Source organism: Prionailurus viverrinus, chromosome A3 (assembly GCF_022837055.1).
Source record: "Prionailurus viverrinus isolate Anna chromosome A3, UM_Priviv_1.0, whole genome shotgun sequence".
Classification (NCBI taxonomy): Eukaryota; Metazoa; Chordata; class Mammalia; order Carnivora; family Felidae; genus Prionailurus; species Prionailurus viverrinus.
Window position 1 is genome coordinate 1,341,459 of NC_062563.1, and position 24,719 is coordinate 1,366,177.

The 24,719-nt window shown below is 63.6% G+C and overlaps 2 protein-coding genes and 2 long non-coding RNA genes across 8 annotated transcripts; 2 read left to right on the forward strand and 2 right to left on the reverse strand.

The window, feature by feature from the left end:
* Positions 1 to 3,560: 3,560 nt before the first annotated feature.
* On the reverse strand, positions 3,561 to 11,772 carry OGFR (opioid growth factor receptor). Of its 3 annotated transcripts, none has more exons than XM_047853681.1 (7): positions 11,462 to 11,772; positions 8,948 to 9,016; positions 8,243 to 8,321; positions 7,347 to 7,425; positions 6,205 to 6,271; positions 5,518 to 5,666; positions 3,561 to 4,814 (listed from the first exon to the last, which is right to left on the reverse strand). In XM_047853681.1, exons 1-7 carry the CDS (start codon positions 11,633 to 11,635, stop codon positions 3,884 to 3,886), a joined length of 1,548 nt encoding a protein of 515 aa, XP_047709637.1. In that variant the 5' UTR covers positions 11,636 to 11,772; the 3' UTR covers positions 3,561 to 3,883. The 3 variants fall into 3 exon arrangements, with proteins under 3 accessions (XP_047709637.1, XP_047709639.1, XP_047709638.1); XM_047853683.1 differs by lacking the exon at positions 11,462 to 11,772 and adding an exon at positions 9,267 to 9,817; XM_047853682.1 differs by lacking the exons at positions 8,243 to 8,321; positions 11,462 to 11,772 and adding an exon at positions 9,267 to 9,817.
* A 598-nt stretch (positions 11,773 to 12,370) lies between these two features.
* Positions 12,371 to 13,602, forward strand: LOC125162543 (uncharacterized). Of its 3 annotated transcripts, XR_007151076.1 has the most exons (4): positions 12,371 to 12,491; positions 12,696 to 12,809; positions 13,112 to 13,217; positions 13,345 to 13,602. It is a non-coding gene; the product is annotated as an uncharacterized LOC125162543 (long non-coding RNA). The 3 variants fall into 3 exon arrangements; XR_007151075.1 differs by having other exon boundaries at positions 12,696 to 13,217; XR_007151077.1 differs by having other exon boundaries at positions 12,696 to 13,165.
* A 208-nt stretch (positions 13,603 to 13,810) lies between these two features.
* On the forward strand, positions 13,811 to 15,386 carry LOC125163026 (uncharacterized). Its single transcript, XR_007151235.1, has 3 exons — positions 13,811 to 14,077; positions 14,180 to 14,259; positions 14,660 to 15,386. It is a non-coding gene; the product is annotated as an uncharacterized LOC125163026 (long non-coding RNA).
* Positions 15,387 to 15,397: 11 nt separating this feature from the next.
* MRGBP (MRG domain binding protein) lies at positions 15,398 to 20,366 on the reverse strand. The gene is made up of 5 exons (XM_047854564.1): positions 20,156 to 20,366; positions 19,234 to 19,355; positions 17,186 to 17,267; positions 16,798 to 16,872; positions 15,398 to 16,368 (listed from the first exon to the last, which is right to left on the reverse strand). Exons 1-5 carry the CDS (start codon positions 20,301 to 20,303, stop codon positions 16,187 to 16,189), a joined length of 609 nt encoding a protein of 202 aa, XP_047710520.1. The 5' UTR covers positions 20,304 to 20,366; the 3' UTR covers positions 15,398 to 16,186.
* Positions 20,367 to 24,719: the final 4,353 nt, after the last annotated feature.

A 24,719-nucleotide genomic window follows, 5' to 3' on the forward strand; every position in this document is an offset into this window, starting at 1 on the left:
GGGCAAAGTGGCGGCCTCGGCCGAGAAGAAAGCCCCACCATGAGCCTGGGCCTGAGCACGAGTGGTGGACGGGCCCCTGAGGCTGGTGTTGGCTGTTCCCGTTTTTCACAAGATTTGGGCAGCTCAGGGCTCGCCAGATTTAGGCAAACTCTGCTTCCCCCTGGGAAGGCACAGGAACAGCAAGGTAGGGGGCAGCACCTGGGGCCAGGGGCCTCCATGGCCACCCTAGGGGACTCTCAAAACTCCAGGTCACCTACAGGCCCATTGCATTTGCAGGATCTCGCCCCCCCCCCCGCCCCCCCCCCCCGGTGTCTGAATGTTTAGAATCCCCTAGGACATGCTGCTTTAGGATTTAGGGTGTGCTGTATGAGCTTGGCTTCTCGTTCCCTTTTCTTTTTCCCTTCCCTCCTCTTCCCTCCTCTCCCCTCCCTTCTCCTCCCGTTCCCTTTCCTTCTTTTTATTTTATTTTATTTTTTTAATTTACATCCAAATTAGTTAGCATCTAGTGCAACAGTGATTTCAGGAGTAGGTTCCTTAGTGCCCCTTCCCCATTGAGCCCATCCCCCCTCCCACACCCCCTCCAGGAACCCTCAGTTTGTTCTCTGTATTTGTGAGTCTCTTCTGTTTTGTCCCCCTCCCTGTTTCTACATTATTTTGGTTTCCCTTCCTTTATGTTCATCTGTTTTCTCTTAAAGTCCTCATGTGAGTGAAGTCATAGGATTTTTGTCTTTCTCTGACTAATTTCACTTAGCATAATACCCTCCAGTTCCACCCACGTAGCTGCAAATGGCAAGATTTCATTCTTTTTGATTGCCGAGTAATACTCCATTGTATATATATATACCACATCTTCTTTCTCCATTCATCCATCGATGGACATTTGGGCTCTTTCCATACTTTGGCTACTGTTGATCGTGCTGCTATAAACATGGGGGTGCATGTGTCCCTTGGAAACGGCACCCCTGTATCCCTTGGATAAATACCTAGTAGTGCAATTGCCGGGTCGTCGGGTAGTTCTATTTTTAGTTTTTTGAGGACCCTCCATCCTGTTTTCCAGAGTGGCTGCACGAGCTTGCATTGCCACCGACAGTGCAAAAGAGATCCTCTCTCTCTCTGCATCCTCACCAACATCTCCTGGATGTTGTTGCCTGAGTTGTTAACGTTAGTCATTCTGACAGGGGTGAGGTGGTATCTCATTGCGGTTTTGATTTGTATTTCCCTGGTGATGAATATGTTGAGCATCTTTTCGTGTGTCTGTTGGCCACCTGGATGTCTTCTTTGGAGAAGTGTCTGTTCATGTCTTTGCCCATTTCTCCAATGGATTATTTGTTTTCTGGGTGTTGGGTTTGAGGAGTTCTTTATGGATTTTGGATACCAGCCCTTTATCTGATGTGTCGTTTGCAAATATCTTCTCCCATTCTGTTGGTTGCCTTTTAGCTTTGCCGATTGTTTCCTTCGCTGTGCAGAAGCTTTTTATTTTAATGAGGTCCCAGTAGTTCATTTTTGCTTTTGTTTCCCTTGCCTCGGAGACGTGTTGAGTAAGAAGTTGCTGCGGCCAAGATCAAAGAGGTTTTTTCCTGCTTTGTCCTCGAGGATTCTGATGGCTTCCTGTCTTACGTTTAGGTCCTTTATCCATTTTGAGTTTATTTTTGTGTCTGGTGTAAGGAAGCGGTCCAGGTTCATTCTTCTGCATGTCGCTGTCCAGTTTTCCCAGCCCCGCTTGCTGAAGAGACTGTCTTTATTCCGTGGGATAGTCTTTCCTGCTTTGTCAAAGATCAGTTGGCCGTACGTTTGTGGGTCCATTTCTGGGTTCTCTGTTCTGTTCCACTGATCTGAGTGTCTGTTCTTGTGCTGTCCCTTTCCTTCTTCCTCCCTCCCTTCCTTTCTTTCCTATACTAGTCAATGCGAGCGGTGGGGAAGAGTGGCATGCAGAATTCCATCTGTAACTGACCGTGGACAAGGGGGAAAACTCACAACCTCCGGCCCAGCCTGCAGGAGCTTCATTTCTGTGGGTGGGAGCTCAGGGCTTGCAGGGGGCCGTCGGTTTACCTGGGAGCAGCAGGTGGGAAGCAAAAAGGATAGAGCAGCGAGGCAAGATGACTGCTCACCGCTGGGGTGGACCGGCCGCCCCTCAGGTGCGAGGGTGTGTGTGAATTCCATCCAGAAGGGCCGAGAGACGCTCACAAGAGTTCTTGCCCCCCCCCCCCCCAGCAGAGTCTGGGTCATCCTAGGACCCCCTCAGACAGCAGGGTGGGGCTTGGGGCCAGCCCCCCCCCCCCCCCGGCCCCTGCTGGACCAGACTCAGAGCAGCCCAGCTGGCCTTCACCCGGGTCAAGGGAATGAAACCCTGCTCCACCCTTCACCCCCAACCCATCCTTAGCTCCACTCAGCACCCCCCCCCCCCAGCTGTTCCTGCCTTGAAGCTTGAACAGCCGCAGTGGGCTAGGGCTGGAGGAGGCCGGGCAGGGGGTGCCTCACATCTGGTATCACCAGGCAGAACCAAAGCATCACCCGTGTTTCGGGCCATCGCTCTCCGTGATGCTTGGCGGGTCAGAGCCAAGCACGGACCCGCCCCCCCAGAGTTCCTCCGATGGGATTTTCCTTCCTCTCTGCGGTTCCAGCTTCCCCACCGAACCTTGCTCCATACTGGTCTACACTGAGGACTCTGACCCGTACGGGCTCACACTCATCTTGGTGCCTTTGTTTCTCCCCTCTGTGGTGGAAACGGCATCACCGACCAAATCGGAGTTCAGGCACCTGGGGTCCTACCCCTCCCAGCAGATCAGGGGTGGGGGCGGCGGGGAAGGGAGCCAACAGTCCAGGACATACGCCTCCCCAACTCCAGCTCTGGGAAACATCAACTCAGGGGCCCTCCCTCCCAATGATTTCCAGTTTGTGCAGCCCTCCCCCCAGGACAGGAGCGGACCGTGGGCGCTTTTTGTGAGAATGGAGCCCAAGTCGCAGCTGGTAACTCTCGGGTGAACCGTGCTCCCTTCTCCCGTCCCCAGGAGAACTGTGACCTTTGTCGCTTCGCTTGTTCAAAGGCAAGCGCGTGGCCCTCGGCAGTCTCCTCACCCCACTGGTGTCGGCACACAGGAGCCAGCGTGTCAGGAAGGGGGATCCTCAAGGAGCGGGAGGTGTGCTGTGCCCACGCCAGGGCAGAGGGTCCGGAGGCCCCGGGGAGGCTGTGTCTTGATGCGGAGGGCTACCAGGGTAGGGATAGAGGGCACGGAGCCAGAGAACGCCGCTGACCTTGCTCGCCGAGGCACGACACTGTGCCCCATATCAGCGTGGGCACAGGTCCTGTCTGGACCCGGGCCACGCCACGCCCCTGCTCCTCCCGCTCAACCCACCCAAGGGGGCGGCGCGTGGGTCCCCAGACTTAAACTAGTGACAAAAGGCAGCCAAGGGACAGAGCGCCCGGCTCCAGAGGCCCCGGGAGGCTGCGTGGTCAGGGTGCTCGAGTGCTGGGGGGCGCCCAGGGGACACCACCCCCGGATTCCCGAAGAGCAGTGCCCCTCCCCTGCCCACTCACGGGATTGCTGCCCATGTCCAAACACTCAAAGTCAAATGAGTTTATTCAGAAAAGGTTTCGGCACCAGACTAAGAAAATGAGCCCCCATTCCCGCCCCCCCGCCCCCAGACCCTTGAGGGCCAATTTACAAAGATGGGGGGGCGGTGGCTTGGAGGAGGGAGGCAGGAAGTGCGCTGGAGGTAAGGATCCCCGAGTCCCTGGCCTTCCCAGAGCGCGGATCTGCTCCTTCCACGGCTGCGGTGACCAGGAGGGACAGACCAGTACTGCTCCGTGCTGACAACAGCTGACCACGTGGCTCCCCAGACCCGCGGCAGGACGGAGGGCAGGATGCCCAGGCGGCCCTTTCCCTTAAGGCTTTCTGGGTTTGGCCGCAGGCCCCGCCTCTGCTTCCCTATCTACCGAGGGTCCCGCGGGGGCTGAGCTCCCAGGGGCACCCTGCTCTAGCTCTGCCCGGCCACCGGCCTCCTCCACCCCATTATCCTCCTCTCTGGCCTCGGGGCACCCTGGCAGGGCGCAGCGCCGGGCGGGGGCTGGGGGCTCGGCCCCACCACCGGCACCCACCGAGTCGCCGCTCCCGGGGCCCCGGTCCACCTTCCTTCTCTTCCTCACCTCCTCCACCACCTTGGCCCCCGGCGGGGGCTGGGGGCAGGGCTGCTCGGCCTCCCCCGGGGCCCGGCTGCCCGATTCCTGGGTCCCCCCGCTCAGGCCGCCCTGGCTGAGGGCGCAGCCCTCCAGGTTCAGGGCGATCTTCTCCACGTCCGAGGCGCTCTGGCCGCCCCGTTCCCCCGGGGCCTGCTCCCGCCGGCTGGCGTCCAGCTTCCTCTTCTTGTTCTCCTTGGGGCTCGGGGGCTCCGGGCCCCCCTCCCCGCGGCCGCCCGCCTCCCCTTCCTGGCCCCCGGCCCGCCCCGGCGCGCCGGTCTGGCCCCCCGAGGCGCCGGCCCCCGGGAGGGGGTCCGGGGAGCTCCCCTCCCCCTCCCCCTCCCCCTCCCCCGCGGGCAGGGGCGGCCGCAGCCTCCGCAGCTTGTCGTGCGGCCCCCACACGAACTTGCGGCGCGGCCGGAAGTGCTCCCACGCGAAGCGCAGCAGCTGGCGGCGCTGGCGCGGGCAGCGCACGGTGAACACGAAGTAGTCCAGGGCGCTCTGGCGCACGGCCGGCAGCTCCTGGCGCACCAGCGTCTCCTCCAGGAAGAAGCGCGCCAGCGGCGCCTGGTAGCGCTCCAGGCCCAGCTCGCCCAGGGACTTGAGGATGCGCGTGATGCGGAGGTTGTTGTGGCTGTGCCTGGGGCCGGGAAGCGGAGGGGCGCTGGCGCGGGGGGGCGGGGCGCCCCGCCAGGGCCCTCCCTCCTCCTCCCCCTTCCCCCTCCCCTCCTCCCTCCCCCTCCCTCCGCCAGGCTCCGTCCCACCCTCTCGTCCCCCTGGCGCCCTCCCCCTCCCTGTGCCCCACCCCAGTCCTGGAGAAAAAGGCCTGTGTGCTGGACCCTGCAGGTGGGGATCCTGATGCATCTTTTAGAAGGGGGCTGCCCCCTGGGCCCTGAAGATCTTCCCCCACCCCCCTGCATGGCTGGAGAAGAGCCGGAGGGGGACCCCCCCCCCCCCCCCAGCACGGGACTTGTTACCCACGTCTGTTACCCACGTGCAGGGGCACTGGTGTCATCAGCAGACCCACCCCCTTTACCTCCTCCCCATCCGGTGCCTCTCACCAGGGAGGAGGAGGGCCGTGCCTACCAAGGTGAGGGTGCTATGGGCATCCTGGCCCACACCCAGGCGGACCCAGCGCGGCTAGCAGTGAAACTGACCGGCTCTCACGCCCCTATCAGTGGCACCACCCCCACCCTGCAAACACGGAGGGTGTTCAGAGAGCCTTTAGTCACTTGCCCCAGTGGCCCTGGAGTCCCTCCTCCGCCGAAGTGCTCCCCCCATACCTGCCTGAAACCTAGCGGCCCCATCCTCCTCGGTTGTGGTGGGGGAGGGGCGGTCCTCACCAGTTGAGGTTCTGGAAGCGCTTCTGGTAGTTCTGTGCTCGGCGCACCTGACCCGAGCTCCTGTCTTCTAGCTGGATCCCGTAGAACCCCAGCATGAGCTCGTAGGCCTGCACAAACCGCTCCCTGACCTCCTTGCAGCTTTTAAATGCCTGGAACACACCCCCGAGGCCAGTGGGGAGCCCAGGGGTCGTCACCCATACGTCGGGCTGGCCAGCGCCCCCCCCCCGGGCCCTGATTCTTCTAAAGGGCTGGACTCAGACTTTCAGGGTAAAACGCCAGGGCGCAGGAGCCCGGACAGGAGTGAATAATGAACCTCTCTAAGCTGCCTCAGAGTCTCACTGGGGCCTGAGGCGCCGGCTTCACCCCCAGGGGAATCGAGCTCCTGGGAATCATGCGCCCCCACCGCCCACCCCCGGGCTGAGCACGTGGCAGGAAACACGTCCTGTCCCCCCCCCCCCCACCCTCTTGTCCCTCCAGGAGCGTCTGCTCCAGCCCCAACCAGGTGTGATGAAACTCCCGTCACCATGATTCTGCTCACAGCCCTGGCTCTGGGCTCCCCGATTGGAGGCAAACTGCCGGAGAGAGCCAGATTTCTCTAGAAGCCTGTGAGAGCACCAGGGGCAGAGGCAAGGGCCAGCGCGGAGGGGAGGGGCTCCCCGGGACGGCTTCCCAGCGATCAGAGCTCACCTCAACCTCCCGGAGCGTGAGGGGCTTGGCATGCCAGTTCACTCCAGGTTCACGAAGAGGAAACAGCCTGTGGGAGGCACGGTTACAGGTCCGTCGGCGGCAGGCACGGGCTCCCAGCCACGGCGCACACCCGCGGTGCCGGGAGGCTCACCAGCCTCTCTGGGCTCACGGCTCAACTCTAGGAGGGCCTGGCTGGATGAACATGTGGTGTGCGCTCTCACGAGGCAAAGCCGAGGCGTGAGTGGGGGAAGGCTGCAGGGAACCTGTTACGGGCCAGGGCACCCGATGGGTGCACACGCGACTAGAGGAGTCGTGCGTGTGCTCGGCAGCGAGCCGGTCTGCCAGTGCTGCCCAGGGCGTTCCAGGCAGTCCTCCTAATTCTTATGCTCTCCTTGCGTCTAGTCGTCAGTGCTGCACAACTATCCCCCACGATGCGCTGTGCCCAGGAAAAGGCCCCCGACGTGCCATTTTCAAACGCACACTGTGTTTGTGGGGCAGCGTCAAGGCTCTCCAAGGCAGCCATGCCAGCAAGGATCACCTCAGGCCACTGTTCGAGGCCTGTCACTGTCAGTGTCCAAGGGGCTCTGCGGGCCCACGAGGCCTCTTGGCACCGGGGCCCGTCCCGTCCCAGGAAGCCGGCCTGTCTAAGGCTCTTCCTGCGCCCCACGCCCACCTACAGCCTCAGAGGCCGCGCACCACCGCTGCCCTGCGCCGCCGGGGCCGCCTGCCCAGTAAACCCCACCCCGCCAACGGTACCTGCTCAGTAAGCCCCGCCCCATCGAGGGCGCCTGCTCAGTAAGCCCCGCCCCATCGAGGGCGCCTGCTCAGTAAGCCCCGCCCTTCCGACGGTGCCTGCTCAGTAAGCCCTGCTCCGCCCCGCCCCGCCAAGGGCGCCTGCTCGGTAAGCCCCGCCCCACCGAGGGCGCCTGCCCAGTAAACCCCGCCCCGCCAACGGTACCTGCTCAGTAAGCCCCGCCCCACCGAGGGTGCCTGCTCAGTAAGCCCACCCCACCGACAGTGCCTGCTCACAAGCCCCGCCCCGCCGAGGGCGCCTGCTCAGTAAGCCCCGCCCCGCCAAGGGCGCCTGCTCAGTAAGCCCCGCCCCGCCGAGGGCGCCTGCTCGGTAAGCCCCACCCACTCACCACTGGATGTAGGAGTGATTCTCTTCCAGGACGTCGTAGTCCTCCCTCCAGTTCTGAAGAATGTCTTCAATGAAACAGCCTGGGGGCCCCACGGGGTAAGTCAGTGAGGAGCTGCTAGAAGTCCCCCCACTTTCCCTCCCCTCCTCTGCTGAGGACCTCGGGGCTCTGAAGCTTGTGTCTGTGTCATGTGACCGTAACCCCCCAACCGAAGCCCTCGGTTTCTCTGCAGTCCGACACGGGCTCTCCGTTGCTGCCTGAGCACAGACCCGAGTGAGAAGGGCCACGCTGGGCTCGTCGGGCCGGAGGGCCCAGGAGGACATGGGGTCCCAGACCCCCACCTGCCTTTGCAGAAAGGGGGCCTCACTGCCCCCTCCAAACCACAGCTGGTTAGCTGGAACCCGACCTCAGACAGAACCTCCAGCGGAGCCCCACCCCCCATGGCCTGGCCTCCTGTAGGGCGGCCACTGTTTCCAAGGGCCAGTGACTCTCTGAGGCCACGTGTCCTCTGCTGCAATTGTGCTGCGTTGTAGTGGGAAGGCGGCCACGCCTGAACGAATGCGCGTGGGTGGCTTCCCACGGACTCTCCCTTATGGACGCTCACAGTTGAATTTCGTGTCACTTTCACATCACAGAACATTTTCCACCTTGAGTTGTTTCCAACCACTTGGAAATGGAACAATCACTCTTACTCGCCAGTTTACACGTGCGGCTTTCCCACCAAGGCAGCAGTAGTGAGCGACACGGCCCTTCCCAGGGCGTCCCCGCAGCAGCCTGCAGGGGGCGCTGCGGGGCAAGCCGAAAACCGCGGGCCCAACAGGAAGCCGTCCCCAACAGGGTCCTAGTGGGGCCACAGACGCCCCCCGGGACAGGGCGCAGGCGGCCCAGCAGACGCGCACCGTTGGGCAGGAACCGGATCTCGTTTCTGTAGAAACTCAGGTTTGGCATGTCACCGTTGCCATCCCGTTCTATCAAATCCTGAAGAGCCAGAGAAAGTTGCCGGTGGAGACATCTCCAGAAATAGGCTGCCTCCGAGGGCCCCTCACACTTAGAACGTTCGGGGAGCGGGCGTCCGCTCTCGGGCCCGTGAGCCTCGACATCCTGAAGGCTGGCGAAGACCCGAGTCCCCAGCCGGGGCCCCTCGCCCTGCAGGCGAGGACCAGCCTCCGCACTGGGAGGACAGCAGCTCCCTCTGACCGCCACCTTCCCTCCTCACCAGCGCGGGCCGGGCGGCAGGTCCCCTCCATCTGTACCCCTAAAGTAGCCTAGGGGTTGGCTGACACTCACAGTGCGGAGGGCAGGGGCGGGGGCCACGGGAACGCCACCGACATGGGCCCCGACCCGCGGGCCGACACACGGGGCCACATGTGGCTGCGCCACTAGCTGGCGCTGCTCCCCTGCTCTAAAGGCTCCGAGACAGAGGCGGTCCTCCTCACCCCCCTCCCCCGGGGGGAAGGAGCCGCAGTCCCAGGTGGGCCATGGGACCTCGTCTGAGGAGGGGGGTGACGGGACGTCTTGTCCCGATGGCCTTCTCCCGGCGGAGGGCGGGAGACTCCGTCCCGGGCGGGCTGCCGAGGTGTGCGGGCGCCGAGGCGGCTACGTACCGGGTAGTGGTGCCGGTACCTGCGTGTGTCGCGCGCGGCTCGCCAGTTTCGGGACCCCGTCGTCCTGGCCTGGGGAGAGAGGAGATGGGTGAGACCCCTAGGGGAGGCCCACCCCAAGCCAGCCCCTGTCCCAGTGAGGGCAGCAAGGACGGGGTCCGCTAGCAACAAAACCGGAAGGGACCAGAATGGGAGGAACAAGCCCTGCCCCCTGCTCAGCCCCTGCCGCCGCCCCCGCTCCCAGGATCCCAGGCTGACCCGCACGTTCTTGGGGCGCAGCACGGCCCCGGGGCCCTGGCTTCACTGCCTCTCCGGTACTTGCCAGCTAACTCCATTTGGACCGCAGCCCCGGGACTCGCCCCTGGTCCCCCTGCCTTCGCCAGTGCTTTCTCTGTGTACGGTGCCCTAAGTTGTCACAAGGCTTGAGTCTCGAAGGGCCGTGGCCTCCCAGCCTACAGCCCCAGGAGGGGCCCCAAACACTTGCCTGACGAAGAAATGAATGACCAAGGCCCAGGGAACCAGCCTGGCCCCCGCCCAACGCTCGTCGACCAGACCCCGTGTCTCCGGGCCTCCGGCCCTATGGGAGAGCCTGCGCAGGGAGACACAGGGGCTCCTCGCTGCCCCCCAACACCTGCAGCCCCTATCTCTGCAGGCCAGGCTCCCCGGGTCCTGGGAGGGATAGAAGGTAACTTCACGGCTAGGACGCTGGGTAAAGGTGGCTTCACCCACCCTCTTATAGGGTGGGAGGCGTGAGCGGGGCTGAGCCTGGCCTGAGGTCCGACAGAAGCCGGGGCAGGAGAGAGGGCCCAGGCAGGTACGGCTCCTGGGCGTGACTCCACCGGAGACCGACCGCTCGTCCCAGGGAAGCACCTGGGTCCAGGATCCTGGAAGGAACACTGCAAGGGGAGTCAGGAGGCCAGGCCTGTCCCTGTGTCCCTTGGCTCTGACCCCCTCCCCACTCCCCAAGATGCTGCAAATGGTTCTGAGCTCCAGCAGGGGCCTGGGGGTGCCTCTCTGCCCAATTTATAGACCAGGGCCTGCTGGTGATGTTCTTGCCTACCAGCCAAGGGCCCGAGGAGACACCGAAACTCAGCAGGAGCCGGCCCCACTCACCATCCCCAGGTCAGCCCCACGGGCGCACAGAAGACACAGCCCAGGACAAAGTACCAGACAGCTGGGCCCCGTGTAGAAGTCAATGACTGTGGCGCCTCTCAGTGGCCGAGGGGCCAGCGCACTGCTGTGGGAGTGGGGCTCACGGAGTTACAGCAAGGACCGCATCCTCTCTCAATGCGTGCCCCAGCCGGTGGGCATCTGCCACGGAAGAGCCAGATCCCTGCCCCGTGACCCCTGGCCACTGCCCAGCCTGCTGCCTCCAGAAACTCATGCCTGCCCCAAACACCATAGATGTGCTCCGCCTTCTGGCCTCCCTGGCAGGCCCAGGAGCCCGTCCGGGTCCCTCTCCCTGACCAAGACTTCACCACACAGCCAGCTAAACCCCAAACCAGAGCTCTCATCTGTCTGGGGGAGAACGCAACCCAGAGATCACACGGGATGGAATTCAAGACCCCATAGACACAATGCCACTACATCATCCTCCAAAAGTGACAGCTGTCACCTAAGTCCCAGTAACACCTAGATCCCCAGCTGGGACCACCCTGCACTGGGACAGAATGTGAGGCTCAGGGAGTACGGGCCCCTGGTATTGAGTGACCCTAGTAACAAAAGTAACCAGTGGTGATGAGAAGAAAATAAATCCGTGGCAACAAAAGTAACCGATCGTAACAAGGAGTATCACCAGTGAAGACAAAAGTAACTGCTGGTCACCTAGGTAATCAGTAGTAACAAAAGTAACGGCTGATAATGACAAATCAGCAGCCATAACTGCCAGTAGCTGGTGCGAGCAGCCCTGGCTCAGGCAGGTCACATAAATGTGGCCTCCAAGGCCACTTTCGAGAGGGTGGGAAGTCCCAGCGGGTGGGCGCTGCACCCAGCCAGGAGTGGTGGTGGGGGTGAGGCGGGCCGGGGGTGGGAGGGAGCAGGGCGGGGCAGAAGCAGGGGGCACCCAGAGGCAGAAAGGCAGGCAGAAGCAGGCGGCCGGCACGGAGAGCTGGGATCTATTCAGAGGACAGAGCCAAGGGCCCGGAGGCGGGAAGTGACAGAGGCGACTCCAGAATGTGCCCAGGGCATCCGCTTGAGGAAGTATCATCACACCGCACGGATCTGAGGGTGGCCCTGGATCTCCCCGCGAGGTCCCCCCCCCCCGGACTGGGCCGGAGCTGGGAGGCGCGGGACGGGGCGGGTCTCAGGGTGTCCAGCGATCCTGAGGGGGGCACCAGGGGGCCTGGGTCGGGGAGAGAGCAACAGCTGGAGAGGGAGAGCCAGGCCCCAAGCCGGGTGTCCGGGGGCCGGGAGGGGGGGCGGCCTTCCCGGAGCGGGGCCTCACCCCCACCTCGCGGCGGCCGGGCGGGCGCCCCCCGGGGCTGGGCGCTGGGTCCCCGGCGCGCGTCGAGGCTGCACCTGGAGCGCGCCGGGCCGCGCCGCCGGCGCGTCCTCTTCGTCCTCGTCCTCGTCCTCCGCGTCCGCGTCCCCTGGGGCGCCGGCCTCGCCGTCCTCGTCGCCCCCAGCGCTCGCGCCCTCGCCGTCCTCGTCCTCGTCCTCCTCCCAGGTCGAGTCGCAGTCCGGGTCGTCCATGCTCGGGCGGCGGCGGGACCCGCGCTCCGGCGGAAGCGAAAGTGAGCGAAGGAGGAAGCGCGGGGGAGGGCCGGGGGCGGGGCCGGGGCGGGATCGGGGCGGGGCCGGGGGCGGGGCCTCCGGCGCCGTCCGCCCCGAGAAGGCCCCCCACGCTCCGAGCACAGCCCCTCCCGGAGAACGTCACTCCGGAGGACGCCCGCCCCCTTCCTCGCTGGGATTGCCCCCAGGGTGTCCCCCCAGGACCCCCCCTACACGATATCCCTTCCCTTTGGGAGAAGACACCTCCCCCAGGATGCCCTCTGGAGTATACCGGCTCTACAGGTATGTCCCTGGAGGATGCTCATCCCAGAGAATCACCCCAGAATGCCCCTGAGTACAACCTCCCCCCAGAGGAAGACGCCTACCTGCTGGAAACCCCCTCCTCCAAAATATCCCCCTTCCCAGAGGATGTTCTCCTGGAGGAAGTCAACCCACCCCCTGGAGGATGCCCACAGGAGGATGTCCCTCCACAGGGCTGACCCCAGGAGCATAACCCCTGGGAGCTGTCCTCCCCAGAAGGGAGGCCCCCCCCAGGATGCTCCCACGCGGGATGCCCTCCAGGTGTAGGCTGGGGCTGTGGTCTCATGAGAGGCTCCTTTGGAGAGCAGTCTGCTTCCACGGTCCCCCAGACTGTGGGCAGAAGTCATTCTCGGGCGGTGGGACACAGATCCTCGTGTCCCTTCACAGACGGTTCACAACTGGGCAGTTTGCTTCCATAAGGCCAGCAGGAGGGTCTCTTTCCAGCGTGCCGGGAGTCGTCTGCACCGTCACCGTGGGCCTGGCCTCTGCCCCTTTGCCACATCCTATCAGCGGTAAGGTAAGGTGCTGCCTAGAGGGAGGGGACGCATGAATGACTGGGTGACTGGGGTCATCCTGAGGCTGCTCAACACAGGTGGCCCTGGTTAAACATCCCCTCGGGGGCCTCTCTGGGCGCTGGGGGCAGCCGGCGGTAGCCGCCCTCTTCGCACACATTGGCGTGTGTCAGACAGCTGAAAATCACCTGCATTTGCAAATTCCCCAGTGACCTCCCACAGAGTCCCTTAATCTGTGCCCTCACATCTGCTGGTGGCCGCGGGAGTTCCAGCAAAGTTGGAGACCCGCCCCTCAACATGCAACTTGGGAGTGGCCGGCCCAGGTAGTATTTGGACTCTGTGACCACCGTGCACCTTCAGTGTTTCACAGCATTTTCGCTAAAACCAAAGTCTGGCCTTCTGACGGATCTAGCCAGGAGGGTAACTCCCGGGGTCGACGGGGTAGAGGGTGAAGGCCAAACCCAGCCCCCTGGGGTCGCTGACCTCTCCCAGCCCTGCCAGCGGCCCCTGGGCCTCAGGGCTGCCTGTGACAGCTGAGAGGGAGCACAACCTTCCGACCTTGGCTGTGGGCACAGCTGAGGGCCCTTCTTGATGCGGGCCGTCCTCATCCATTCTCCGGGTACAGTCTCACCTGGCTGGAGCCTGTGTACACACGACCTCACTCTCTAAGAGGACGGAGGTGAGGTGCCCCCCCCCCCCCCGGAACGGACATCTGGGCATTTCTGTAAAAGGTATGCCACCGGTGGGCGGGCTAGGTTTCCTGGGCAGCGGGCAGCCGCCGCGCCTCTGGCGGGAGCCGCGGGGGCGGATTGCCTCCCCCACCCCCTGGGCCTCACCTCCCGCTTGCCTGACTTGCAGGTGGCCCCGCGAGGCCCCGGCCAGGACACCGGGCAGATGACACCGGGAGGCCCTGACGCAGGTGTCCGCGTGTCCGGGGCGGAATGCAGGGGTTTGGCTGCTCTGAGGGGCACTGCGGTGGGGAGGCTGTGCCTCTCCACGGGCCGAGCGGCAAGCCTCCCCGCCGCTGCCTCCCACCAGGGCTGGGACGACGGACCCTCCCAGACGCTGCCCGACTTCCGCTCGACAAGGAAGAGTCACCCCGAACCGCACCTCCCGCTGCTTTCGTGCAGTTTGCCTGGGGCTCCGCAGGGCGCGTTAACCCGGGAGCCCAGATTTCTGCTGCAGAAGAAGTCTTGTGCTGTTTCCTCCCCTCTGCAGCCTGGGGACGCCCGCTGTGGGCTCAGGGCTCTGGAGAGCTGGCCGCCCAGGCTGGGGCGGGGCTGAGCAGGGGTTGGGGGCAGGACTGGGGGGCGGGCCAGGGGGGCCGGGGCGGGGCCCAGAGGAGCGACGGCGGCGCGCTGGCTCCGGTTCCTCCTCGGAGCACCGGCAGTAGGTGGCGCGCCCCAGGGTGGCCCTGCCCCTGGTGGAGGAGTCTTGCAGGAGCTGGGCAGGGGCAGGTTCAGGTTAGACCTGCCTTAACGTTTTCCTCAGGCGAAACCAGTTGCAGCCTCGTTGTTTGGCCAAAGCCCCACGCCCTCCCGCCCCGCCCCGCCCCGAGGGAGCCCCGCTGCGTCCCGTTGCTGCCCTATCGGTACGCACTTGGGAGCACATTCTCCTCCTGCATCAGCCCTGGGGGCCCTGGGCTGGGCCAGGGCAGGGAGGGCTGAGGCCGCACCCACCTGTCCCCGCCCAGGGAGGCTGCGCCGTCCCGTTGTCGACGACCCGGCCCGGCGTCCTCGGCACGAGGCACCTCCCGGAGGTTTCTGGTCTCAGGTCAGTGGCGCCTGTCTCCCCCAGTGTCCTGCAGCCGCTCACACTGGTTTCTCCCCAGCGCCTCTCCTCTGTCACACTCCGTCTACCTACGTGGTGGGGGCACAGCTGTACCCCATGTCACAGAGTGGACCCCTAGGCCAGGAGAGGATATGGGTGGGGATGTGAACTTGACCTGCACAGGCCACACGCAGCACATGATCTGGACCCGCTGTGTGAGCCTCACTCCGGCTGAGGACTCCGGCCTCCGCAGGCCTAAGGGCGTGGGGAGTGGCCCCAAACCGGCACCTGGGGTGGGGGGCCATCTACCTTGCTGGGTGGCCTTGCGCGCCCCTCCCCCCACATCTCCTGGAAGGGCAGCCAATGTTCAGTCATTAGGAAACAGGTTTGACTTATTGACTAGGCTTTTCCAGCATGTTCTGAGGTCCCTGAAGATCCTGCTCCAGACCAGGGTCTACGTCTGTAAGGGAAAGACCCCCGTCTTCATAGACAACGTTTGCCCCATGGCTCTGCCGGTTCTGACTCCCCAGGGACCGGCTCCTCTCGGGCAGCAGGGTCCCAGCGACAGAAGCCGGTGCAGAGTGGGCCTTGAAGGAGGGCTGCCGGCGATGCGCTCCAGGCCCCGCGAGAGACGGCGGGCCGGGTAGAGCAGGCCAGCCTGCATGGGGCGTGGGGCACCGGGTTCCTGCCCTTGCCTGGTGGGCCGAGGCCCGGCCTCCTGCTCCGAGACGGTGGGGGGATTCAGCTTCCTGGTGACTTGTCCAGATGAAGGACCCGGGGCGCGGAGGTCAGCCGGGACTGAGGGCGCACCCTTCTTGCTCTGCCCGGACTCTCCTGTGCGGAGAGCAGACTGGGCCCCGAGACTCGCGTTGCCAGAGGATGAGCTCCCGGACGCCCGGGCTCAGCCAGCCTCCGGCTCTGCCTTGTCCGCAGTCCTGGCATTTCGTATCTGAGGGACTTGTCACACTCGACCACATTTCCACTCTGGCCCGATTTCCTGTTGGTCGTCAATACATTGTATCGAGGGAACACTAGGAAGCCCACTGAGTGTAGGCTACGGTGATAATCCTTGGAAAAATAAACACTTCCTACCGTAAGAAAAGGGAACTTACTTTGGTATCAAAATCACACGACTCCAGGCTGCTGCTTTTGTGCTTTAATATTCCGCACTCAAACAAAGTATTTCAGGCAACCCTGGGCCCCGGCGCCCCTTCCCTCCACTCACTCATTTGGTCTGTTTGCAAGTTACCGGAGGATACAAAAATAGCCGCTACAAATCCTGTTTCTGGCATATAAAAACTGAGCGAAAAGTGTCTCAGCAGTCATGACCTTAACACAAAACATCTCAGGAAAAATACAACACAGGTTTCACTTCTGCAGTGTTGTTTTCATATAAAACACTAGTAAAATAGGCTTCTTAAAAATTAAATAGTGAAATACCGCCAAATTATATACATCGTTACAGTACAAGCGAATGAGGCAAAACGTCCAGTTCTCAGTTTCTCAGGTGGGGCGACGGTCCGCCACGGGGTGGTTCCAGTCTCTCTCCCGACGGGGCAGCCGGTTGGGAAGAAGGGCCAACAGACGGACAGACGGACAACGGGCAGCACTGAGCTGCCCGGCAAGACCAGCGCTCCTCAAGGACACGGCAAGAACGGACTTCCTGCTCGCTGGCCCAGGTCTCCTTGCCCGTGCCCCTCGCCCTGCTCCGCGGGGCCTGGACCGCGGCCCGGCCGGAGAACTAGCACGGCTGGAGCTGACCCGGCGTCACGGGAGGACGGGGAGGACGCCTGCCTCCCAGCTCTCCGCCCCCGCGGGAGGTGGTCGCGGTCGGGCCCTGTGGGAGCCACAGGGGCGGCGGGCGGGGGGGGGCGGCGCGTCCGGCCCGGTGGCCGCCGTCCCCCTGCCCTGTGCCCGGGCTGAGCGGCGTCTACGTTCGGCGCCGCTTGGCGGCGCTGGGGCTGGAGGGGTTGCTGTTTGCCGTCAGGACTTTGTCGGTGACGCGGCTGCGCTTCCGCTTGTCCACCCCCTCCTTGGAGCCCAAGTCCGAGGGGTTCTTGTCTTTGCTGGCCTTTTCTGTTGCTTTGCCCAAGCTTCCTGAAGACGAAAAAACTGGGAGACAAAATCATTTGGCTGAAAACAGAATATCCAGAATTTTACTTCATCTTCCCGCTCAGTGATAAAAAGCCGCGTCGACACACACGATGCTCCGAGCTGGGCTGCCGTGCGGCCCGCGGGCGGCTGGGTCCTCCTGAGGACCCGCCGTCCCTGCCGCGTGGAGTGTGTCCCCTGCACCCGCACCCCCTGCACCACGCGCTTTACGTCCCGCGGCCCGGGTGCCAGTGCCCCGGGCCGCCGCGGGGCTCGCTCGCAGTGTGGGCCGTGCACCAGGCCAGGTCTGCCCGGCAGCTCGCGCCCAGGCAGGTGGAACCAGACGGCGCAGCTCCGGCCCCAGGCGGACTCAACGCGCGGGCTGGGGGTGCGGAGCCGCCCGGCTTGCTCCCGGGGCCCAGGGCGGGGTCGGGGGCGCTCCCCACTCACCATCGTCCGCCCCGTTGTGGGGGTCCACGTCTTCCTTCATTTCCTCCTTCATCTCTTCTTCAATGACCACTTTTCCTGTGGGGCGACAGCTGACGTTTACCAAAACGGTGGGAGACGCGGCCCTGCCCAGCGCTGCGGACGGCTCAGGCCGGGGACGGCTGTGTGTGTGCTTCTCAGCTGCCGCCAGGCCGCTTTTAAAGAGAGCCCATTGTTCTTGAACAAGTTCCCGCCAGCCCCCAAGACTCCCCAGACCTCCCAGTCCACCTGGGCCAAGAAGCACCCCGCCAGCAGCCCTCACTCCTCCCCGAGGCTCGTGACCTTCGCCCGCCGCCACCGCCCTCGGCCCACGTCCTCCTTAATTCCCGAACCTGACCCGCCCGAGTCTCACCTTCTCGGACTTCGTGAATGATTTCTTCCGGAAGGACGAAGTTCCTCTCTGGATTTGGGAATGGAAGAATCTCAGATTCGTGCTGACGGCAAGTAGGGCGATTTTTTAAAGAAACAAAGAAAAAAATGTGATTTTAGTAAGTCACCAAAAACGTGTAAGAGCCAACTTAGGAGCACCTGAGGAGCAACCACACGGCCGGGTCCCCAAGAGCCGAGGGGGAGGGCACCAGAGGGGTGAGGACACTTCCTTCTTTCTGCCGGCAGTCTACCAGGAGCTGGGCTTCTCCGACAGGCCGCAGAAGGCAAGGCTATGGCTCTAGCCACCAGGAGTCCAGCCACCAGGAGTCATCACCTGACCCGAGGCTGGGGCAGCCCCACTTCCCAGCATGCCGTCCCTACCCCCAGGGCAAAAGCAGGCTACGGCTGTCCTGCTGACCCGTCCTGCTCCCTCCCCACAAGATGACAGTGACAGTGGAGCCCGCAGACACGGAGGGTGCCGGACAGGAAAGCCACTGCCTCGGAAACCAGGTAAGGACTACACAGTGGTGTCAGGGACACTGCTTATCAGAGTCCCACTTGTCCTACACGTCACACAGTCCCCATGTGCCAGAAGGGACGAGACCCTGGAGGCACAGGACCACCGGAGGAAAGGAAGGTGAGCTGGCGGAAGGGGTCTAGACAGGGAGGGGCTCAGCGGGAAGGGCCTCCTCTCCGCAGCTCGTGGTAAAGCTCAGTGCTTAGCCCGCAGACGTGCTTGCGTCTCCTGGAGCTTTGGAAACCCTGTGGCTCTTGGGGCTGCTGGTATCTCCGTGGTGGGGGCCACAGATGCACCTTGCCAGGGTTCCGGGTGACTCTGGCATCAGCTCCAGAGGGGCACTGGGGTCCGGAGCGACAGCCTCGAGGTTGTGCCTGGTCCCGCACAAGTAATAGGCCAGACTGAAGTTCTGGCAGAGAGGGGGGACCGGCTGCTTGCCCTGGACTACAACCTCTGAGAGGCGCCCTGCGGCTCCCAAGTGCAGCGAGGGCCTGGTGCCAGCTGTGTCTGTGTCCCTGGCTGCACTGGGCCAGGGACCCTGCCACCCTGATGTCTGTGTCTTGCTTGGGGTCCCCACTGGCCTAGAGTCACGGCATGGAAGTCTGGGGACCAGGTGACCCCACAAGGTGACAGGTGTGGGGTGAGGCCCCTTCAGGATGACAGCTTGTCCGTGATGAGCTGGTCCCAGCAACAGGGACTTCACTTTCCAGGGTGCTTCCTCCAGGCCGGGCAGCCAGTCCCCAGAGCACGGCTGTCACCCTTATCTCCTTCCGAGAGCAAGACAAGGAGCTGCGAACCACCCGCCCAAACCCACAGGAAGCAAGGGTGGCACCACGTTCGGGCAAGGAAGGCCTCAGCCGGGAGGGCTGGCGTGGCCCCAAGTCAGCCAGGGGGGCAGAGACTCACCCCTGCCCCGGCCCAAGTGCCTACCCCTTTGCTTGCCTGTAGCTCCCGCTGCCCCCCAGCCCCAGGGGTCCACACCTCCTCTGAGCTCCTCGACCCCCCATCGCCTGCTGCCACAGAGCCCGGACGCCTGCTGTTCCTCTGCGGGGAATGTCCACTGTCTCCTCTGGCCATCCTGGCTTCCCAGTTGACCTGCCTGCCTCTCGAGGAAACTGGCCGGGGTTTCTGTGGCGACAGGGCCCCGGCCTACCTGGTGCCCACAGAAGCCACCATATTCACCTGAATGTGACTCGGACCCAGTCACCTTCCTGCCTGGCGCGCCGTGGGGCCTCCCGTGTGACTGCCGGGGCCTCACGCCTCCTCCACGGGCCTCAGCTCCGCACTCATCTCCCCGGAGAGACTTTTGCGAACCACCCCACATAAAGAAGGCTCCTGGAGGGCAACCAGCTACCCCCACTGCGTTTGTGAACTACTTGAGGTGCCTTGTTTAGTTACTGGTGCCCCCCCCTCCTCGGGGAGGTCCACGGGCCACAGGGCTCTCTGAGGAGCAGCTCTGTCTGGGGTTAGCGGGGCCCTGGCCTGAGAACCAGGGGGGGTGGGATCCAGCTCACCAGTGCCTGCATGTCATACATGGTGCTCAGGTGGTCCCAGATGACCTTGGATGGGACCTGCCGGCCAATGTTCTGGCTGAACTTGTCCCGGATACAGATCATGTGGAAGTGTCGATTAACACCTGTGGGAAGAGGGGGTCACCTGTGAGGAGGGGGGAGGTGGAAGGCAGTGAGGGAGCTGGAAGCAGGGGTCAGCAGGGGAGAAGTAAAGATGGGGGCAGGAGGGTGGGTGTAGGAGGTGCAAAAGGAGGGTATTGGGGGGCAGGGTGGAGGAGGGCGAGTGGGTGCAGGAGGGGCACAGCAGGGGCCAGGGGGAGGGTGCAGGGGGAGCATCAGAGGCCAGAGGGAAGGTGCAGGGGGGCAGCAGGGGCCAGAGGGAGGGTGCAGGGGCGCAGCAGGGGCCAGAGGCAGGGTACAGGGGGAGCATCAGGGGCCAGGGGCAGGGTACAGGGGGAGCATCAGGGGCCAGAGGGAAGGTGCAGGGGGGCAGCAGGGGCCAGGGGCAGGGTACAGGGGCGCAGCAGGGGCCAGAGGGAGGGTACAGGACGGGCAGAAGGGGCCAGAGGGAGGGTGCAGGGGCGCAGCAGGGGCCAGGGGCAGGGTACAGGGGGAGCATCAGGGGCCAGAGGGAAGGTGCAGGGGGGCAGCAGGGGCCAGAGGGAGGGTACAGGATGGGCAGAAGGGGCCAGAGGGAGGGCAGAGGGGTGCAGGAAGGGCCACAGGGAGGGTACGGGAAGGCGGAGGGGCGCAGGGGAGGGGTGCAGGAGGGGGTAGCGTCAGCGGAGGTGGGGTGGGTGGGCGCAGGGGTCGGAGGAGGCGCAGGTGGGTGGGCGGGCGTGGGAGGCCCCGCCCCGCGCCCCGGCCGTTGCCCGGCCCGCCCCGCCCCCACGCGGGTCCGCGGCCTCGGCGGCGCTCCGCTCACCGACGGGCTTGTGGCCCAGCATGGCGTGGAAGAGGCACACCTCCACCTCGGGGCTCCACACCACCGTCTCCTCGGCCGGGCTGGTGGCCGCCTCCCCCGGCCCCTTGTCGCCCGGCGCGCCGCCGCCGCCCACCTCAGCCTCCCCCATGGCCCGGCCGCCCAGCGACGAGCCCCCGGCGGGAGCGGGCGCGGCCACGGCCTCGGCGCAGGCGCACTTGCGGGGCGGGCGCGCGCGCGCGCGCGGCGGGCTCGCGCTCGGGTTCGCGCGCGGCGCCGGCGCAGGCGCAGCGGAGGGTTGGGCCCCGCGGCTCCCCCTGGCGGCCCGGCCCCGCGGCAGCGCGGTGGGCGCGGGCGGGCTGCGGAAGCGCGGGGGAGAGGTTGCGGCGCCTGCGGCGCGGCTCCGGGTGAGGCTCCTCTGAGCGGTGCGCTCTTCGAGGCGGGGCTGCCAGCAGCACGTCCCCGTCTGAGGAGCTTAGGAAGAAGAACGGGCCACTGACAGCGCCTGCCGGCGTGGGCTCCCTGCGACCGCCGCTGCCCCGGCCAGACCTGGCCTTGACCGCGGGCTTCGGTGGGGGCCACCCCCACCCCCCCACCGCCGGCCACGGAGGGGGGCAGGGCCAAAGCGGGGCAGCCGACATCACCCAATCAGGGCCGCCGACTCCGCCCCGTCCCGCGGACCGCGCCCCGCCCCTCCCCAGGCCCCGCCCACCGCGCTGTCAAGGCGCCGGACCCGCTGCGGCCTGCGCGCCTCCCCTCCCGCCGGGTGGTGGACTCTCGGTCCCGCTGCCGGGACCCCTTCCGGGCAAGGCGCCGAGCGTCTCTAGGCCTCAGTTTCCGCCTCCGTGCAATGGAAGCAACAACGGCGCATTCCTCAGGGGTCCTGATGAAGGCTGGGGGCCCTTCCCGCTGTCTGCTCTGGTGCCCCAGACCTGGGCCTGACGCGGACGCACGCCCAGGCTTCACAGTAACTGCTGGTGTCACATTGCTGAGCGCTGCCCCTTGGCCGGTGCAGGCTCCGGTCAGCCACACCCCCGGGGACAGCCCAGAGGAGTCCAGGCTCAGTTGCCTGGGGCCTGAGTCCTGCCTGTGAAGGGGGCTGCTGATGATACCGGTCCCCTCGGTGGCACATGGGAGCTGTGGCCCTCTTGTCCGGGGGGTCGGGAGAGGCCCCTGGGGTGGCAACTTTGGACATGGGGGACAGGCAAAGGGACGGAAGGAGAGGCATGTGTGGCCCTGGGCTGGAAACAGAGCGGGCCTGGCCTGGCGGGCTAGGGTGGGTCATGGGTGGTGGCTTCTGGAGGTCAGTTCCTCCTCACTCAGTCCTTGACCAGGGACCGTGGCGAGGTGTCTCACCCTGACCCCCAGACGAGAGGATCCCACTTGTTCCCTCATGTTCATACCCCTCAGCAGGTGTTCTGCCGTGCTCCCTGCCTACTTGTCACTGCAAACCATTGGTGACAGCGTCAGTCTTCCCTGCCAGATTATCAGTCAGATCCAGGGGACCAGGGCTGACCTGGCACAGAGCAGGTGGACAGTGACCATTTGTGGACCCAATGACCAACTGACCAACTCACTTTCTTGATCACTAGGGCTAAATGATCCCCCCCCTACTGCCCACTGGCACTTGTGATGTCCACATCTTAAAAAGATGCATTTGGCGTCCCAAGCCTCTGAGTCCCAGCAATGGGGGGGCTTGGACCCCCAGATGGGAAACATCTAGGCCCTGGAAAGGGATTTCTCCATGAGCCATCTGGTTTATACATGAGCCATCCGGTTTATACATCAGTCTTGTATGAGTTTGGCTACTGTGAATTATTCCCAAGACCAGGTCTGGGTTCTGCCCAAGTGAAGTTTCTTGCCCGGGAACTGATGTCATCTCTGGAAAGCAGTGACCATCACTTATAAAAGGGTACCTATCTTTCACTCCTAAGGGGACACCGGGCTCTTACTTGTGAGAGCTGGGTTCAGAGGAAGGAGTGTTTGGAAGGCTTTGGTCAAACATCCCCTTATGTGTCCACCTTCCCTTGGGCGCACTGTCCTCCCCTCCGACTGAGTCTCTGGGACAGAAATAGAATTCCACCCCAGCATGGCTGGCACTGGCCCCCCTCTGGTGCTCTCACACTGGAGTTCACACCCGAGGCAGTGGAGGGATACGCTCGTGTAGGAAGCGCAGCCCCCACTCGCTCATATCTGCCTGCTCTACCATGGCCTCCTCGCGCCTCGTCCTGACCTCTGGACATCAAGGACAGCAACATCATCCCTGTTCCTGGGCTGAGGGACCTCCGAGGTGTGAGGTGCCCAAGGGACCCAGTGGCTGCCAGCCAGGGCGGCTGAGACTTCTCCTTCAGGGTCAGCTGTGGCTTGCAGCCCCACATCACACCTCTAGAGGGCGTCTCCCACCCATTGTTTGGACTCAGACCGGGGCTCCTGTCTCAGAACCCTGCAGGCAGGAACCACACGGACGCACTTCGTCTTCCCTTGGCAGCTGGCCCAGAGGGCCGGTCACGGCCTTTTGAAAAGAAAGTCTAATTCTTCCGATGGGCATCATCGCCGTGATGACCCCAAGGACGTTTATCCTGCCCACGGCGCATGGCTCTGTGGTCAGCTCCGTGGATCCTCACAGATCCTGTCCTGGCACCATTACCATCCCCATCATGTCACCTGCATGGCTAAGCCTGGTCCAGGGGAGGAGGGGAGCCGTGGGGTGCCAGGCTCAGCTGCCAGTCACTCCTGATTGGTCAGGGGGGTGTTGCCTTCTCTGTCGGGTTGCCGGATTTGACATATAAAACTAGGGGCATCTGGTGGCTCAGTCGGTTGAGCGTCTGCCTCTTGATTTCGGCTCAGGTCATGGTCTCATGGTTTGTGATCAAGCCCCGCATCGGGGCTGTGCTGACAGGTCAGGAGCCTGCTTAGGATAGAATTCTCTCTCCCCCCTCTCTCTGCCCCCTCCCACTCTCCCTCTCTGTCTCTCAAAATAAATAAATAAACTTAAAAAAAGAAGATTCTCTCTGCCCCTCTCCCCTACTCACACGTGCTCTCTCCCTAAAATAAAAAAATAAAGGATGATGCTCAGTTACATTTGAATTTCGGATAAATAATGAGTCATTTTGCAAGTGAAGGTATGTGTCAAATATTGTGTGGGACGCACTTACATTCAAAGTTACTCTTTGTTTATTTAAAGCACAAATTTAACTGGATGTTCTGTATTGTATCTGATGATCGCGTTCCTTTTGCCCGAATTACTTTCTGGTCCGCAGGTTTTTTTTTTTTTTTTTTAATGTTTGTTTATTTTTAAGGAGGAGAGAGTGTGCTCAGGGGAGGGACAGAGAGAGAGGGAGACACAGAACCCGAAGTGGGCTCCAGGCTCTGAGCTGTCAGCACAGAGCCCGATGCCGGGCTCAAACCCACGAGCCGTGAGATCATGACCTGAGCCGAAGTCAGACGCCCAGCCGACTGAGCCACCCAGGCACGCCTGGTCGGCAGCTTGATTTGTCTTGACATATGGAGACTGCTGGGGCCATAGTGTTCTGTCCGTCTCTCCCCGGAGTGAGCCTTGTGAATTCGAGACAGGGAGGTCCTGTCACCGCTGGGAGCTCATTAGGATTTGTAGGCGGAGTGAGCCATTTGGGCTGTGATGGCCAAGGGCAGACCCCAGGCCCTGGGTTCCCAGGCGCTGATTTTGTGGGTGCAGAGGGCCCCCAGGTAAGAGCACACGACAATCAATTATACCACCTCTGCCTTGAGGGATAGGCCCCCTGTGCGTGTGTGCACTTCATGTCCCTGCGCTCGGGGCTGGACCACAAAGAGGAGGGGTCAGCTCTGGCGGCCTGGCCTTGTCAGGGCGCAGCCCCTCCCAGCAGCTCCTGTCACACGGGGGCTCGTCAGAATGGCAGATTCCGCAGGGTGGGCCCACGCACACGTCCATGACACCCAGCTAGCTCTGCCGAGTCAGCGGGGGGTGGGGGGCAGCCCTCCAGGGTGTTCAGGTGAGGACCACAGAGGGGTTCCGCCCAGCGGCCTCTCTCCAAGTTCTCAAGTGGCCTTGACGAGGGGTGGGGTCAGGCTGAGCCGCTCCCTATTGTGTTTTCTTGTTCTGATTTCCTGGGGGAGAGGAGCCTCAAGTTTACTGCCTGTCAGGGGACAAGAGGCCTTCCCAGCCCTGGGGCATCAGAGCCAGGCCCTGAGCATGGCTAGTGACAACCGATGGCTTCACCTGTGACTGCAGGGACCAAACAGTCAGGAAATACCCTGGTTGTCATCATCCCCCTTGTGGGCGTGGAAACTGAGGCACAGGAGCGCCGGGTAAGTGATCTGCTATAGCAGCTGGGAAGCTGGCTTTGACCCTGTGTCCTCACCTTCCCTGAGAGCGGGGGTCCCGGGGGAGGACACTCACTTCTTTCTCCCCCTTCGGGTGCTGACCAGTCTGCCCCTCCTCCTCTTCCCACGGCCCCGAGGGAGCCTGAGGACCAGTTTGCAGGAACCTCCCCCCGCCCAGGACGGCGTCACCACTGAGGGCAGTGGGGAGTGTGGGCAGGGGCGCAGGGAAGGGGGCCCTACCGCAGGC